Below are 17,428 nucleotides of genomic sequence, written 5' to 3'. Positions count from 1 at the left end.
ACAAAAAGGCCAAGACAAATAAACATACGTTTTGTCTTTTTATTAACATTCAATTATTAAATTCAATATATTAAATCAACTTAAAGTGCACATGGCATAATATCTTCTTTTTAACATAATAGCCGGACTTCTCATCTCCCAGTCTGCTGTAATGAAGTGAGCAGTTATCGTCCCCCTGGACGTCCACCCGTCTGTCGTGAGCGCAACAGAGGATGCTCGGGATAGTTCATCCACAACTTTTTTCTTCTCCTGTTCATAAAGATCTTGCACAAACTTTTCGCTGAAGTTGGTGCGCGACGGGATGTCATGGCTCTACGCACCGTCACGGTTTTACACGCTAACCTCTTTTCTTCATCATTATATCTGACAGAGAAGCCAAAATGCGCGGGGCGTTCAAGCTCCTCCGTTCCTCCACTCGCCATGACCACTGAGTGTGGACTGAACATGCGCAACTTTTTTTTTTTCATAAATCAATCCGCGGATCACGTGTGTGCCGAACCGAAGATATTGATCCGAACGGATCACGGATCCGTTGCACCACTACTATAGTGTCACGGTCATTTGAAAACATTGCAGTTGCGTTTTAAAATACAACAACCAGCACCACGAAACCATTTAAAGAGGCGCATTCAGCGGTCTCCTTGACGGGAAACAGTCAACAAAGTAACTTGATCTAAAACGTATGGCGCGCTCTCATCATTTTATCAAATGATCATAATCACATCTATTCATTTTACAGTCCTGCTACTAGCATTTTATTCAGACTAAAACCCCTTTAATTCGGATGAGAAAGCTTTTTTCCCAGTGGCTTTTGCACATAATAATACCGCTGCAGACGCATTTTGCAGCATTAAGGTTATTAATTGATCGTAAATTTAAACGACGATCGATCATGGAATTGATCGAATATTGACATCCCTAAATACAAATGAGTTGGATGGAAACCTGGCTATTGTATGCATCAAACCATGCTTCCGAACAAATGTGATTCACCGTTCTGGGCAGCTCCAGCACAGCTGTCTCTCCGAGCGCGGTGCTGTCTGTGAGCGGGGCGAAGCCCTCAATCACGCTGCAGTGTTTGTAAGAGCTGCCAACTTCTCCACCCCATTTACAGAGTGAAATTCTCTGACTACCTTTATCTCCGAGGACTGTTGATGAATCTTCCAAAAGTTTTGGCTTGGGGTGCTTCACATGCGGCGGCAGCAGCACTTTCCACCGCACCAATAACACGGGGCTGCCCGCCTACGTGCCTGACTTTAAATCGGCGCTACTAAACACGGATATCGGCCGATGCCGATATATAAAAAATGACAAATATCGGCCCGATATATCGGCCGACCTCTAGTTGGAGTCCATCACGCCATCTCTCAGGCCATCCTTAAAAATTATTTAACCATTATTTTGGTTTGCAGTAACAGTAATTCTTTTTTTTTTTAAAGGGTCGGTAGGTCGGTCTATTTTTTTTTTTCAAGTTTCAATGTAAAAAAAAAAAGTACATTGTGGTGATGGTGATGATGTAAGTATGAATTTAAACAAATTTAGCATATCGTGACGTCACTGACTGGGTCTTCAACCTTCAATTTGAGTGACAAGTGTTCATTGAATCGATTGTAAAAACAGGCAGGACAAATGTAAAGACCAATATTTCTGATGATTTATTGGCGTGAAGTTACGTGCACAATGACAAACAGGAGTGCAACATTTTCGAAAAACAATAAGCAGAGTGGACTGCCATAATGCAAAATATGTACTGCAGGCTTCAACATGGCTGTGTTTACGATTGGAAATTTCAACAACAACAAAAAAAATCGCATAGGCAATTCTAGGGCTGTCAAAAAAAAAATCTAATTTCAAATATTCGTTGAATTTCAAATAAAAATCCACATTCAAATGCCAAAACGTTGCATTCGAATTTTAGGTGTGCATTAAGGAAGCTGCCTTATGAGCCCCAGTACTTCACAGTCCGTGTTCCATTCCATCTCGCCGCGCGCACAGCCGTGTCTACACAACTTTCAAAGGCGGACGAGCTCGACACGCAGTAGCTGCTGTCTCAGCTTTCACCTCATGTACGTGCACCGTCCGCGCGGTCTCAAAAAATGCCCGCACCCGGATGACGAAAAGGACATAATGCAGACAGTGTGCGGACGGCCAAGTATACTTGATCTTTATCAGTGGCGCATGAGATGCGATGACGATGTATGTGGCATTGCATTATAAGGTTAGGTTAGCCTATCCAGTTGAAGCCACTACAAAAATAAGAGAACATCAATGTGGAGATCTTGTTTACATCAAAACTGAAACCAAGCCGTTCACACAGAACGCATATTTCGCGCATTTTCTAGAGGGACACCGTTGGACTCGCGTCTCGCACAAGAGAGCCGCGTGTTTAGAAAGACATGTAAAATTAATGTATTTAATTAAATTTTCTAAAAATATCTCGATACTTTATGCTGGGTTTTTGTTCCCCATCCCACTGCATCTCATGTTTTTAAATGAAAAAATGTATTCTGTGTGACTGGTTTTCCCTTTTTATTTATTTAACAATGCATGCATACATGACTCTGTTTTGTTTATAGTTCTTTAAGCAACTTAATAATAATTGGTTCATAAACATTGGACTAAAGTTTGCAGTTCCCCCATGAACAGCAGACCTTCACCAGCTTAGATTTCAGCAACTCGCCGGCACAAGAATTAGCAATATTTCTGTAAAAACCGATTACCGAGAACGGTTGAATACACTTAAATTAAAATGCTACTTTTAAATTTAAATTTTACTTTTAAATCACCAGAATAAATTTAATCTGTCTTGTATTTTTGTCCATGGGTATTTATTATTGCTTAATAATAAATATTCATCTGTTGATAATTGCTATTGCTTATAGTTATTCTGTGTGTGATTTTTAATTAAAATTTTTCTAATTACAATTTTAATTAATTATTTTAAACAATAGATTACTTAAACATCCCAGTATGTGTTCTGTCCAATATTTACCCAGAGCTGGGTTGCAAAAGAACAGAAGTTTGGGTGTTTTTAACACAGCATTTTTTAGAGTGTACACTGTAAAATTCAACCATTTCAGGAAATTGCAAGTCCAAAGACAAATAATCATCTAAATGCTTAAATGTATTTTAATCATTTGTTCAGATACCACGAAACTAAGGCTGCCCATGTTTTCACAAGGGCTGAGCACATCTACCGACAAATGATGATTGTCACTTTATCACATCCTTTCTAAATAGTCATGTTGACGTAGTTTATGATAAGGGCAAAGTAGAATGGACTTTTGTATCAATTTACGCAACAAAATGGGAAGAATAATAAGCAAAGCAGTACACTGAAGTTAGTTTCAGTTCTTCCTCCTGAGAGCAGTCAAATAGAGAGTGACAGACACAGAAACAGAGGGATCTAGAAGAGCAGATGGTAACAAGAAGCTTAAAAAATGATGTGGAATCTTGAAGAAGAAGAAGAAGAAGAAACTATTTCAGGTTGGATAAATTCACTTTTTTTCTTGCTTTAAAAATTGCCTAAACATTCTAAACTCTCAAAATAGTTTTTTAGTCTACTGGGTAATAAAAACAAATGGTCATACAAAAACATGGCTGCCTTTTATTAATACTGTAAATATAGTGTATGAAACAGATGGAAATCCTGAAAACTTCAGCTGTAGCCTCTCAAATTCTGAAGAGGAGAGCACCCTGTCTTCAGAAGATGAAAGAGACATTGAGGTAATTTCTGCCAATGGCATTAGAGAGCACTTCTTAGTGTACATTGAAAAAATAGTATGTAAAACAGCATGCAGTATTGATGTGCAGAAGAATATTTCTGATATGATGATCTACACATTGAACTCTACTGAATGCCACACATTTTGTCATCTGCTAATGCAAAAAAAATCTGTTTTGTGCAAAACTTTTATATATATTATAGAAATATGCAAGAGAATCAAATCAACTTCATTGCAGGCCTTCCCTTGTCACAACTACAAGATGCAATATGATAAATAAATTTGCAATTGTGAGATCCTCAAAATTCAATTCAATTCAAGTTTTTGAATAGCGCTTTTTATGATACAAATAATTGCAAAGCAACTTTACAGAAAATTAAGTTTCTACAATATTTAGTAGTAGCTTATCAGTGGTGACTGTCAGTTTATGTGCATATTACAGAAATTTTCAGAAACATTCATACAAGACGTAGTCAACCAGACGATGAACACTATTAACAGCCGTTATTATGATGCAATCAACAAAAACAAAATAAAGTTGCACATAATGATTCAAAATCTGTCCTGTTATTCTAGTATGCAATGCTTTTCTGCAGCAACAACAACAACAACAACAAAACTTGCTTAAGTGCTTCACCCATATTTCAGTAATAGATTTATTCTGCAATGAAGTTTTAAAATGTATAATCTGCTATACAGTGCGAGATTCTGGAGAAAGAGCGAGATGAGGCCAATGAAAAGCTGTCAAGGATGGAGGAGGGTGAGACATTAGTGGAAGTCTTTTGGAATTGCAATATCCTCATATTTCAACTCATTTACTGGAAGAGTCTCACTATGAAAGGCTTACAGAGAACTTAACGATCACTTGGAATAACTGTGCAACATAAGCTACTTCAAGTTTCACTGAAAATGTGCAAACGTGATTTATGTAACTACTTTCAGCCTCTGCTCAGCTGCTCAAGGAGCTGGATGTGTTAGAGATGCAGTTTCAGATTGAACGATCGTGCAGGGAGACCGCAGAGGCCTTTGCACTGAAGGTAGATACACTTCTCTTTTCTCACAAGTCTACAGCTTGTATTTGTGCTGCTGATTATTTCACATCCCTATAGTAATTACAAGCAATGACGTTCTCTAAACTGAGTCATTAATCCAACACTCTAAAACAATTAAGGCTTTTATTGGCATCTATGGTTCCATGAAGAACATTTAAAGGAATAGTTCACCCAATATTTAAAATTTGCTAAAACTTTACTTTCTCTCAGGCCATCCAAGATCGTGTAGATGAGTTTGTTTCTTCATCAGAACAGATTTGAAGAAATGTATCATTACATAATTTGCTCACTAATGGATCCTCTGCAGTTAAGTGGTGCCATCAGAATGAGGGTCCAAATAGTTTATAAAAACTTTACAACAATCCAAAAGTAATCCACACAACTACAGTCCATCAATTAACATCTTGTGAAGTGAAAAACTATGTTTGTGAGAAACAAATCAACCATTAATGCATAATGCAACTTTAGTCAGTTGCTTCTGGACCAAATACAAGTCCATAATCCATAATGACTTGTGGTCCTCTTACATTAAAATTGTAAAATTGTATTGGATTAATAAATAAAGGGGCAAGTGATATTGAGGCTCATATTGGTAAAAGTCATCATGCCACCCTTTCTCAATCTTTGAGACTTTTGAACCCACAGGTGAATAAAGATTTCAAGGCATTAAAGAGACAAAGCCAAGCCATACTACCCCTGATTCCAGAAATGCCCGAAAATTTCTCTATCCTGAACCTGGACCCCGAGGCTGATCCCAGCTCTGAAACGGTCTCTGAGGAAGAGAGCAGGGAAGATCCGCTTCTCATGAGTCAGAATCAAATTAGAGGTAGCATAATTTATAAATAACAGAAGCCTTGAAAGCAAAAATATACAATCAACCTGTCCAAGATTAGAGAAAGTTAAGATTCTGGCTCTTTTTTTCTGCAATCTTTTTGTACAGAACTACAGTCATCTTTAGACCGATTGCTTGGAGAAAAAATTCAACTAACTGCACAGGTGGAGCTTCTTAAGAAAGAGAACGAAGATTTGAAGGACCAGGTATAGTGGCCTAGTATTAGACATGCATACAGTTGTGGTCATAATTTCTGACAAAACAATTGGTATTTAAAATGGTAATGGCAAGTATTAAAAGTGTTTCTTCAATATAGAGATCTTTATGGGTCTCGTCAGTGCCTTACTTTCATTATATGTAGGTTAAAATCCTAAAACACAGAATTGTATTAAACTTCAAACCCTACTCTATTCATAAGTTGGTGTTGGAGGTCGGAGAGAAAGAGGCTCTTCTGAGGAAGTTCAGCAAGCAGAGCAGGACAGTGAACAAAATGAAGAGAGGTGAGTCAGCTGAATGTATTCTAACAGTAATGAGCACCCTCAGATCAAAAGATTGATGGTAGTTTCTCTGTGTGTTCGTGCTCCAGTCTCCCAGCTGGTTACAGAAGAGTTTACAGAGATGTCTCATAAGCTCGAAATGGAGCAAGGACTCAGGCAGCATGCCGAAGTGTTTGCACACCAGGTATTCTTTAGTATAGGTGCTTTCACTCACACCCCATTAACTGCAAATTTGTTTAGCAGACAAAATGCCAAAAATCTGCTACTTGACTTGAGATCATTCCCGTGAAAAGTTCTGTATTATTAGTGCTGTGCTCGATAAGACGATGTATCGTCACAGAGATTTGACGATACAAGTATCGATACAGGGCCAGCTATTGAATACAAGAACATGATTTAAAACGGAGTAGAAAAGTGTAAGGTTTCTAAAAAATAATGATTAGAGCATAATATATAGGTTACAACCAGGTTTAATCTGGCCACAGAGGAACACAACTGGATTGCCTGATATAAAGAGACGCAATCCCCAAAACAGAGCTTCCCATTTGTGCAATACGTAAATATTTGCCAACCTGGCAACCTTGTGCACACTCTCTCCATTGTGGATAAATGTGCTTGCTTTCTGAAAACCCTGGTAAGCTTGCAGTTTTACAAATATCCACTTCAATATTTTATTCACAGAAAAGTGTAATTCATCACATGTTCATTTATTCGACAGAGAGAGAGAGGGGCTGTGTATGTATGAATTACCACCATTTTACCGCTTTTCTCTGTTAACAAGCTGTGGTTTTAATTCCTGTACAAAAGATGATGTTACCAGTTCCTTGTTTAGAAAGATAATACTGCTCTTGAGCGATAAAGCTAATTGATAAAATTGCAGGGCCGTGCTAAAAAGTTTGTTCCTGAATGTCTGAGTGCAGCTGCAAAGTGATCTGTTTGAGTGACTGAACGTGTGTGTCTCTGTGTGTGCGTTAGATACAGTAGACATGCATTAGTTTAGAACGCTTCTAATTTTTATTTTTGCTTCGTAATCTTAGAGAGTGTGTTAATCTGTGCAATGACAACGTAACAGCAATGTAAATATGATTTTTTTTAATATTAGAATGAGTACATTAAATATAAATTGAATAGAATGAGAAGAACACATTAATATTTATGGGCTTAAAACAAGATACAAACAATCAGAATATTGTACCTGGTGGGGAGTGCCCAATGTAAACATGAAACATATGCCATTACCTATATTGTACTGTCTGTGGTACAGTTACAGAGGCCCTTCATAATGCATTGCAGAGGTCAGCTGCATGCTCTGCCAATAGTTAGAAATGGCACTATAGTATGCAGTGTTTAATAAAAAGCTATTTTACTCAATTCTGCTGAGCTGAAATTCAATGCAGTCCTGTAACGTGATAAGTTAGTATCATATCGTGACTTTGCTGGTGATACACAGACTTATGCAGACAAAGCCACTTAGGACACTTATTGTTAGTCAAACAAAAAGTGAGCCAACCTCAATCAGGAAATGTGAAAAAGTAGGAATTGAGCCCATACATTTTTGCTTACGGATGAAAAAAAGTTGAATATATACTCTTTAGATTTGTTGGCAGAGTCAGAGTAATAACAAATAACATCTTTCAAGCTAAAATATTATGCAAAGATAGGGGATTTGTTTAAATGGGAATACGAGTCAAGCCAAAATTTCTGAACAAACTCACAAGAAAAGAATAAACGTATTAAGGTTTCCTCTTCATTGCCACAAAATAAGCAGGTACTAGGAATATCAACATATTTGGAAACAGGATATATTTTATGCAGAATTTTAAAGTGGACTTCTTTGGTGTTATTAGGCAACAACCACGCTCTTCTCCAATCTATAATATTAATTAAAGCAGCCCAATGGGATCTACCTTGAGGAACAATGCGGTCTCTCTTCTGAAATACCTGGCGAACATGTTTATTACATTTCTTGTCATAAATGCCAATGCCAGCCAAATGTCAGCAACAAAGCTGACTTCTTTTATATCTTTTTGGATGTATAATATATGGCCCTTAACCAGATGCATTAAACTTGAGGGAATAGCTCAACAACATTATTATATTCTTTGAAAGGAATAGGAAAGTTATGGACAGCCATGAAGTTCATACGACAAGACATTGCCAAAATTGTCAAACAAAGAAAAAATATAAATTAAACCTCTTTTAAACCAATTAGTGAAGAAAAGAGACTTGTTCCTAACAGTTATATCCATTTATTCCACAAGAGAGTTTTATGTGGCGAGAAGTTGTGAACGTAACACAACTTCCACACAAGAAGAGCCTGTTGATGAAAATTAGCTAATTTAACTGGGAGTTTATTATGCATATAATTACATTTTTAAGATAAAGGGGAACCATAGGCTGTATAAAAACATGGATGTAGTGTGTGATGTCACCTGTAGACTCCTGAAGAGTGTTTTTGAAGCTCAAAGTGTGCAGAGCGGGCCGTCGCCATCTTGGCAGCGCGTCACCGTGCGACTCTCCCGGACAATTGAAAATGGGGAAAAAGGCGGGAGCGGGTTGCTGAAGCCACGCCCACCTAGCGCGACGGCAGTGTCAACAGCTGAAATCCACCTGTCACTCAAGTGGCCATGCCCTTAATTATGCAGAACTTTAAGGCTTAATATAATTTAAATGGATGAGTTATAAAAAAAAAATCACCCCCCTCACAGTTGTCATGAAGGGCAAAATTAGTTATATAGACCAAAATCATTTTTTGATCCAGGCTGTAAAAGTTTTTTTTTCTGCTAAAATTGGGCATCTTATCATGGGGAGTCTATGGGACTGACTACCTTTTGCAGCCAGCCTCAAGCGGCCAGTCGATGAATTGAAGTTTTAGTCACTTCCACGTTGGCTTCACGAGAGAGAGCGGGAGGTTGCCACTCGTTCCCAACCCTTGTACTGGAGGCACCCTAACACTGTATATTTTGCATTTCTCCTGATGCACCCTTTTCAGGTCTTGGGAGTCTGTATTAATGAGCTGACGACCTGAATCAGGTGTGTATGATTAAGGAGACATGCAAAACCTGAAGTGTTGGGGTGCCTCCAGGACCAGGGTTGGGAACCACTTCATTTTAATAACACATTTTTTCATATAGCAATGCTATGACCCAGAATATGCCCCTCCTAAATTTACAGTAAGGAGCCGCTACTGCACCAACCGCTAGCAGAGGTTCATGGGATATCAAAAGTGGCAGGGATCAGTTCAATATACAGGATATTAAGCAAACATTGGACTGATACATGTCTTTCTACTCTAGTCTGTGAGCATTAAAGGGGTCATATGATGCAATAACAATTTTTCCTTTCTCTTTAGAGTGTTACAAGCTCTTGGTGCATAAGGAAGATCTGTAAAGTTGCACAGATTAAAAGTCTCAAATCCAAAGAGATATTCTTTATAAAAGTTAAGATTTGTCTACGCCCCCCTAAAATGGCTCGTTTTAACACACCCCCACATCTCTAAGTCACTGTGAGAGAAGATTTGCATAAGGCTAATCAGACCACACCTCACTTTTCAGACCAATGAGCTTTGTAAAAAACTATGCATTTCAGAAATAGAGATAGAGATGCCTCTCTATCAGAAATAGAGAGGCATAGAGAAGAAACAATACTGTACAGTATGTGGAAACAACGTGTTTTCTTTTTTATTAAACCACATAAACACATTTCATTACACCAAATAATGTTCTTTTTAACAACATGGTATGACCCCTTTAAGTGTTTATCTCTTTTGAACAGACTGTCTCGTATTCCTTCACGATGTTTAACGTGGTGAAGATGCTAAACCCAACAGATAACACAAGAAATACACTATATTTAAAATATAGGGTCTTATAAAACGGTAAACAACAATGGAGCGAACTACTCACCCATTGGCGAACGTCTGTCAGTTCCACATGCAGTGACAGGCAGACAAACAGCACTTCAGTTGGTAAATTTGACTGAATTCGCTTGACTTGAGTAACGTTTGTTTATTGATATACCGTACATTACTGTCGACTCAGTTCAGTGTGGACTCATTTCCGGATGTAAATCGCCTTTCCTCGTGTACATAAAGTTTTATGACGATAAAGTTTTAATAAATCCGACTGATAACCGTTTTCCATAACAGCTTTCTATAATTATGTCCGTTATTGAGAAAAATGATGCAGAAATCCCGAAGCAGTAGTTTTACAGAGAAACGCTTGACGAATTCCAACTGACGCTCAGTCACGCGCTGCAGAAGTGTGTTTGAATTGGACCGTTCAAAAGATCGCGCGACCAATATGAAGCAGTGTGGTTTTTAAGGTTTATTGCGATAAATTATTAGATTTTTCTGTGTGAAAAAAAAATCCATAATGACTCGACATTTTACCGGTTACCAGTGGCTTATTTAAAAATTAGTTTAAAGGTGCGCTCAACTACACGATGGACTATTTTCACACCGTTGTTTCAACGGTCATCAGCATCGTAAATCCTCGAAAGTGCCATTTTTTTAATGTATTTAGCCTACATTTATAACAAGATACTTTGTATTATATCACTTTTGCATCAAGAAAGAAGCACCGGTAAGTGGCTGTATGGCTACCTTAACTTTATTAACATGTGACTTTATTCACATTTTTTGATTCAGGACAAGTTCATTTGTATAGCACATTTCATACTCAATTGAACAAAATTTAATAAAAAAATTGGTTTACATAAAAGAGGCGTAAGATATATATATATATAGCATATATATATATTTATTTTAAAGCAAGTAAAAAATTCAAGACACATAACAGATACTTCTACATAATCGTATGATAGTTACCTAACAGCTCAGTTAAATAATCTGGACATAAAAACACACTTCTCGCTCAGAGGCCTACATGCCCTGGCTGACAACATGACAATATCTGAATCAATAGACAGTAGATGGAAGGAAGTGCAGTGTTTCCTGATTTGTTCAAGTGTGCACAAGGGCCTTGGGAGATTTTGGCTGGATCCGGTCAATTCACACTCACAGCTGTGAACCTGCATTAATGAAACAAACACGAAACAAAGACGAGAAAATACTGGATTGAGATAACACACACTCTTTGACCATGCCAGTCCAGCTGGCTCTGTTAATTCCAGTAGGTTTAGCCTTCATTCAGTCTAAATGAGCATCCCCGCTTAAAAGTGGCATCTGTCTTTGCATCCCTCGTCTCTTCCTGCGGTAATTAGCACCCATCGAGATGGCAGTTTGAAAATCGGCAGCTCTTTAAACCCCTGTCCTTGTTTGACACTTCCTTTTTGTCGGCTTTGTGTATATTGTTCCCCATTTGCAGACACAGACATAATGGGAGTCCCAACAGGGGGCCTTCACCTGTGAAAGGGACCCCCGACGGTTCGCTCACCACTCAAACTCATTCTGAATGTGCGGCCGCACACCACACAGCTTGAGTGACATTCTTTCTCGCCACCCCTTCCGTTTGTCTGTTTTCCCTGTGTTTTGAAAACACATTCATCTTTTTCACGTTCAGTGTTTTTTTTTCCAGTCACAGAGAGCCTAATGACGGACTAATTCGAAAGGGAGAAAATACAGGCCGTCATCACACAAAGAGAGGCGCCCGTTTACTTGTCAAGCACATGTGCTCTTCCCTGTAATTGCCCCTCCGCAGGGGTCGCGTTTGGTGGTTTAGGTCCGTGCTTCTTGCAAGCCGAATGAAAGGGCAATGAATGGAGGTGAGAAGTGAGAGTCCAAACACATGACAAACTCGCACTTCCCTGTCCTGCTCGCCATTTCTGCTTTTCAACAATAACGTTTCTTGTCATCTAAAATTTCAGGGAGATAATGGATGGTTTGATTTTTTGGGTTTTCCAAACTAATTCTATTGAGGTTTTGTTCTTCTGAATGAAAGTTTTTCTGATAATTCACTGCATGAATAATTAACATGCCCACTTAGCACAACAAATACAAAAAAATGTTGGAAAGCTCTTTAAAACGAACTTTGAATGTTGGCTTGTAAATAAAAAATGATGTATATTTAGACCTTCTGTAGTTTGAAAACGGACATTTGAAGAGATATTTAAAGTTTGATGTGGTGATAGATGGATGGATTGATAGACTGATTGATCACGTGATTGTTTTTTCCCTACAGATGCTGATGAAACAGCAGGAAACCCAGAGAAAGATTAAGAACGCAGAGACTGAGAAAAAACTACAACAGGCTCTGAGTCAAGTGACTGAAATCAGCAAAGCTCTGGAAGAGATACGACTCTGTTACCAAAACCAGGTGAATGTTTCAGTCTAGTGAATTCAGATTGTGATGCTTATGTGGTTGGAACACGCATCATTTCCTGATCCAGTTTATCCTGATCTCTTGCACTATGCTTTTCCCAAACTTTTTTTCTACACTTAAATAATTATTATAATAATGACTTTTTCATGGAGGTAGCTTGTGGATTTTCAGTTGAAACGATCCTAAAATGTCAACCAGTGTCATGTGATATTGGAATCAGCTTTAACTGTATCTGTCTGTCCAGATGTCTCAGACAGCAGCTCAGGATCTCAGCTCTCTGTCAGATCTGGCTGCTGTAAGAACAAAGCTGGAGATCAGTGAAAAAGAGAGGACCGAGACTGAGATTCAGCTGAGAGACTCGACACAATCTGTAACTGCACTTCAGGAGGAAAGTAGGTCTTATAAAGAAAAATCTAATTATCTAGATCATGATGCAGAAAAAGTGATAGGACCTTATATTAAATAAAACACCACTTAAAAGCGAGACAAAACTCACATGAGATCTCAGCTGTTTCACCAAGACAGAGTTGCATCTCAGGCTTTCATGTCCAAAATCATGTCCATCTGGAGTTTCAAAAGACGGTCCAACGATGAGTCAAACTCATGTTGGTGAAGTCTGAAATGAAAGTCTCCATATGAAATGCTCTATAAGACCAACTGAACAAAGCTGTTTTTTACATTAATTTTATAGCACTATACTAAATTTAACAGAGACAGTAGAGGAATATAAGTTGATGCTTACATTAAACATGCTTGAGATTTGAGCTTTGAAAGAGCCATCACTGTTATAAAATATGTGCTATTTTGATTGCAATTTTTGATCATCATCTAGTCAAGCTGCTCAAGGATAAACTGAAAGGGATGGAGCAACTTCCTTCAATTCAATCTATCCAGCTGAACGTGGCAAACAAAACATTAGCTGATCCACAACCACTGATACTGCCAGCACGTCCTCCTCCTCCTCCTCCTCCTCCTCCTCCTCCTCCTCCACCTCCTCCATCTTCAGCTGTCACCGAGTGAGTCTTCACATCCTTTAAATGTTGAGATATTCCAACCACACATGCGAAGTCTTTGAAAGTTCATTAGAGTTAAACTCATTGTATTTTTAGCCCATTAAAGGCTTTGAGGGACAGAAAGATGGGAGAAAACAACGGCACTCAAACCGCGAGTAAGACACTCATACCTTTCATATGACCTGTACTGTGTGAAAAGCAAAATCAACACGGCAGACAGGACGAAACAATACAATCATTTAAAAGGTGATGTTAAATCAAAGAAAGCAAGCACTGCTCTTTCATCCTCGATGAATACTGTGTTGATTTTCTCACAGAACCCGCAATTAAGGAGGATATAAAGGCCAGAGCTGTGGATGAAATGATGGAAAGAATCAAGAAAGGCATTATTCTCAAACCTATTCTCAGAACGCCACAGGTGGGTCTGTCGCTGGTGAATTATTACATGTTTTGATGAACATAAATTGTACAGTGATGTGCCAACACTGTCTGTCACGTAATCGAACGTGTGACAGGAAAACTCCTATGAGCATGTGCGCATCACGAATGATTCACACAGTAGGATTTTAATGAAATTACAAAATATACTCATGCTATAGACATGCCTTAAATATAGGCCTTTTTAAACAGAAAAATAAATAGTTGGCATTTGGTTTCATTTCAGGCTGTGTTAGAGGATGACAATGCATGGAAGGTTAGTGATACTGCACTATTTCACATAGGTTTTTAGTTTACAATCACACAATATTGTGGTCTTTCATGTCTTCCTGCAAACATGACTACTGTTGCATTTTAAAGTATGTGGAGGTTTCATGGGTAGTTCATGCCTAACTACTTTATACATTGGTTGCAAATTATGTGTTCAGAAAGAAACTGTTCAGAAATGACTAAATGTTATTCACCAGAAATAACTGACATTTACAGGAGCAGAGGTCTGAGAATCGGAAATCAGCTGTGCTGGAATTGCAGGGGATGCTGGTAAAATAAGATCTCTTAAAATATAGATTACTTTTATTACTCGGACTAGCTGCGTGCAAGGTTGACATTAAAAATATACTTAAGTGGCTATACATACTACATACTATACTTTCATATAAGGAAATTAAATCTGGGTGCAAATACTTTGACGCCCATCAGTTCAAGCATTTGCTCGTCAAGACTGCATTTATTTGACTGAAAATGCAGTCAAAAATTGTTAAGTTTCAAATCACTATTTACTATTTGAATATATTTTACATTTTAATTTATTCACTTGATGCAAAAATTCTTTAGTCTTTAGTGTGAACAGTCACTGGTATAAAAAAAAAACATTGGCATGTTTTACCATGTTACAGTTGGCATCCATTTTATAAAAGGGTCGTGTGTTAGTGAATTTACCGTAATTAAGGCTCTCTTAAGTAGCTACAGTAAAATGCATGATCTCTCATCTTTTATTGTATTAATGTAACTTTATTGTATGGTTCACCTCAGGAGTGCATGAGGAGGCCTGGCCCTCGAAGGGTGGAATCAAAAAAACGCTACAGCCGTAATGTTGGGGAGGCGGAGCTTCAGATTGTGCTCCAGAGAAGGAGGAGGGCCATGGGGGATGAAAAAGGGACCCCTTCTTCTCCATCCAAACCCAAAGGTACTATCTCTCTCTTTACTCTTTCAAAAGCCTGGAAAGCATCAATTAAACTGCTGATGCATTTAAATGTGCTTCAGCTTATACAAAACTGGTCATCTCTAAAGTTTATTATTGAAAACATAAATACACAGTACATTAAAAACAGTGAATTCTGAATTTTATTTGCTGATGATTTTTATAATCTAACTATTATAAAATCACCAGGATTCTTTAGTTTATCTTTTATCCCTATGTATCCTTTATTTTCACTTATGTTTTATCAAAATGTTCTATTTCATTTATTCTTTATTTCATTTATCTTTTATCACCTGAGATTTATAATCTCAGTAATATGTTGATATTAATATTGAAATTATAGGAATTAACTATATTTACTTTATATTAACTATGTATTAAATACACACAAACACACACACACACACACGTGTATATATGTATATACGTATACATATATGTATAGTTTTTTTATTAATTTTTTCTCCGAACTTACTAATCTAAACAAAAAGTACACAAAACATTAGAAAACTTAGTTTATCTAGTATTCATTTTTACATTGAGTGTTCATTAGTAAGCAATAAGTAAATAAAAAATAAATAATAAAAAAAGATTATGCCAATATAAGGTTTAAGCTTAAAGTAACGGAAAAAATTTATTTAAAAATAAACTTGAAAACGCACTTTCTGAAAACAAGTTTTAATATGCAGTTTTGCTTCTCAGTAGAAGTTATCTTAAAATTTGTAGATATTGTTTTTACTGTAAAAAGATGCATTTTAGGATAAAAAAATTTTTTTTGATTAGGAGTTTAGTCGAAAATGTAACTTCTTTTTTTTTTTTTTTTATTTAGAATCAGCAGAGGTGGAAAGAGTACAAAAATATTCTACTCAAGTAAAAGTACCATTACATTAATGAAATTTTACTTAAGTACAAGTAAAAGTACCAGTCTAAAAATCAACTCAAGTAAAAGTAAAAAGTAGCTCATTTAAAATTTACTCAGATTTAAAAAATCACTTTAAAAAGTATTAGTACACAAAAAAGCTACTCAATTACAGTAACGCGAGTAAATGTAATTCGTTACTTTCCACCTCTGAGAATCAGATTTATTGGCCAAATGGATTTTTTCACAGTGGTGCTTAAAAGCAGCCTCTTCATTTATTGATTGATTCTGAATGTTTGTGCAAGCTGCATTATAACGCAGCTACTTAACTAAAGCTTAAAGGCGATGTTTCCTCTCCCACTCACAGATCCACCCTCAGCCGTGTCCGTCTCGATCTCCTCGCCCTGGGCGGGGGAGAGTGGAAGCTCCCCGGTGCTCCGGAGACTTCAGCAGAACCGTGAGAAGAGAATGTCTCGCATAAAGGCTTCAGAGTCCATTATATGGGAGGAAAAGTGAGTTTTGAGGGTCTTTTAGTCTGACCTTCTGCACTTTTGAGAAACGCGATGTTGAACTAAGTGTGACTTCAACACCTATTTCCTTCTGCCAGATGCCTCTTGGAATTAGTTTAAAGTAAATGTCACGAAGCTGAATAAAGCGTTAACCCTGTTAACTGTGCGATGAAACAACCAAGGACCCAAGCATTCAAAAGTGAATTATAAAAGAAATAAAAGACATTCTTCCTGCACATACTCAGTCTGTCTTTTCTTTACACTCAGTCTGCGTTTGTTGTTGTGTTGGACATTCGTGCTTTTGAGATGAGAATTCTTCCATTAAAAGACTTGACTTTCTTGAATACTTGACATGCACAAGTATTTGTACCTTTCAGACGGTTCTCTCGTTTTGCTAAATTAAAAATCATACACTGACATTTTTAAAGCATTAAAATTCTAAATAATTTTAATGTGACATTGTTTTATATTCATAAAACCAGCAATGCAGCATTGGTTTTATTGTGTGTCATTCTTGGTGAATTTGTTGTTCAGGTTTCTTCTGCAATGTTAATATAATGCCAGAGAATCTCATTTGGACTGAGATCAAGGCTTTGGCTCCATGCAAGTCCATCTTGTCATTTTTGATCCATAACCTTGTTAATTTGACAGAAAGGCAAAATAATTTGTCGCCATTTTCCAGAATTGCTTTTTCATGTTTACCATTTTTTAAGAGTCAATCTCCTGCAATATCCAAATAGTAAAAATGGGCCTTTGCTTGCAACACATGGGGGTCAAATACTTATGCAACAGTGTCGAAACAGCCTATATACTTAACTTTAAAGACTTTAAGCTACCATGGCTGAAAAATATTATGTTTTAGGTAAATTTTTTCTAACAATGTCTGTTTAAATAAACTGTTATTGATTTTTTTTATTTTTATAAGAACTGTAAAAAAAAAAAAAACAGCCATATTAGGTAAGTATCAGAATATATTTCTAAGTCGCTGTACTGTATGTGCTGTCAGTGTCAAAGCCTTTAT

The 17,428-nt window shown here is 37.2% G+C and overlaps 1 protein-coding gene across 1 annotated transcript; it reads left to right on the top strand.

The window, feature by feature from the left end:
- The first annotated feature begins 3,336 nt into the window (after positions 1-3,336).
- On the top strand, positions 3,337-16,643 carry LOC132113610 (shootin-1-like). The gene is made up of 17 exons (XM_059521466.1): positions 3,337-3,486; positions 3,629-3,726; positions 4,425-4,485; positions 4,668-4,762; positions 5,423-5,603; positions 5,718-5,815; positions 6,028-6,109; positions 6,196-6,290; positions 12,247-12,381; positions 12,632-12,779; positions 13,220-13,403; positions 13,497-13,555; positions 13,718-13,818; positions 14,065-14,094; positions 14,325-14,378; positions 14,871-15,024; positions 16,266-16,643. The coding sequence occupies exons 1-17, from the start codon at positions 3,441-3,443 to the stop codon at positions 16,412-16,414; spliced, it is 1,770 nt and encodes a 589-aa protein (XP_059377449.1). The 5' UTR covers positions 3,337-3,440; the 3' UTR covers positions 16,415-16,643.
- The last annotated feature ends 785 nt before the right edge of the window (positions 16,644-17,428 follow it).

Source organism: Carassius carassius, chromosome 3 (genome assembly GCF_963082965.1).
Source record: "Carassius carassius chromosome 3, fCarCar2.1, whole genome shotgun sequence".
NCBI lineage: Eukaryota > Metazoa > Chordata > Actinopteri > Cypriniformes > Cyprinidae > Carassius > Carassius carassius.
The sequence above is the reverse complement of the archived record's forward strand: the minus strand, read 5'-3'. Positions and strand labels throughout refer to the sequence as shown.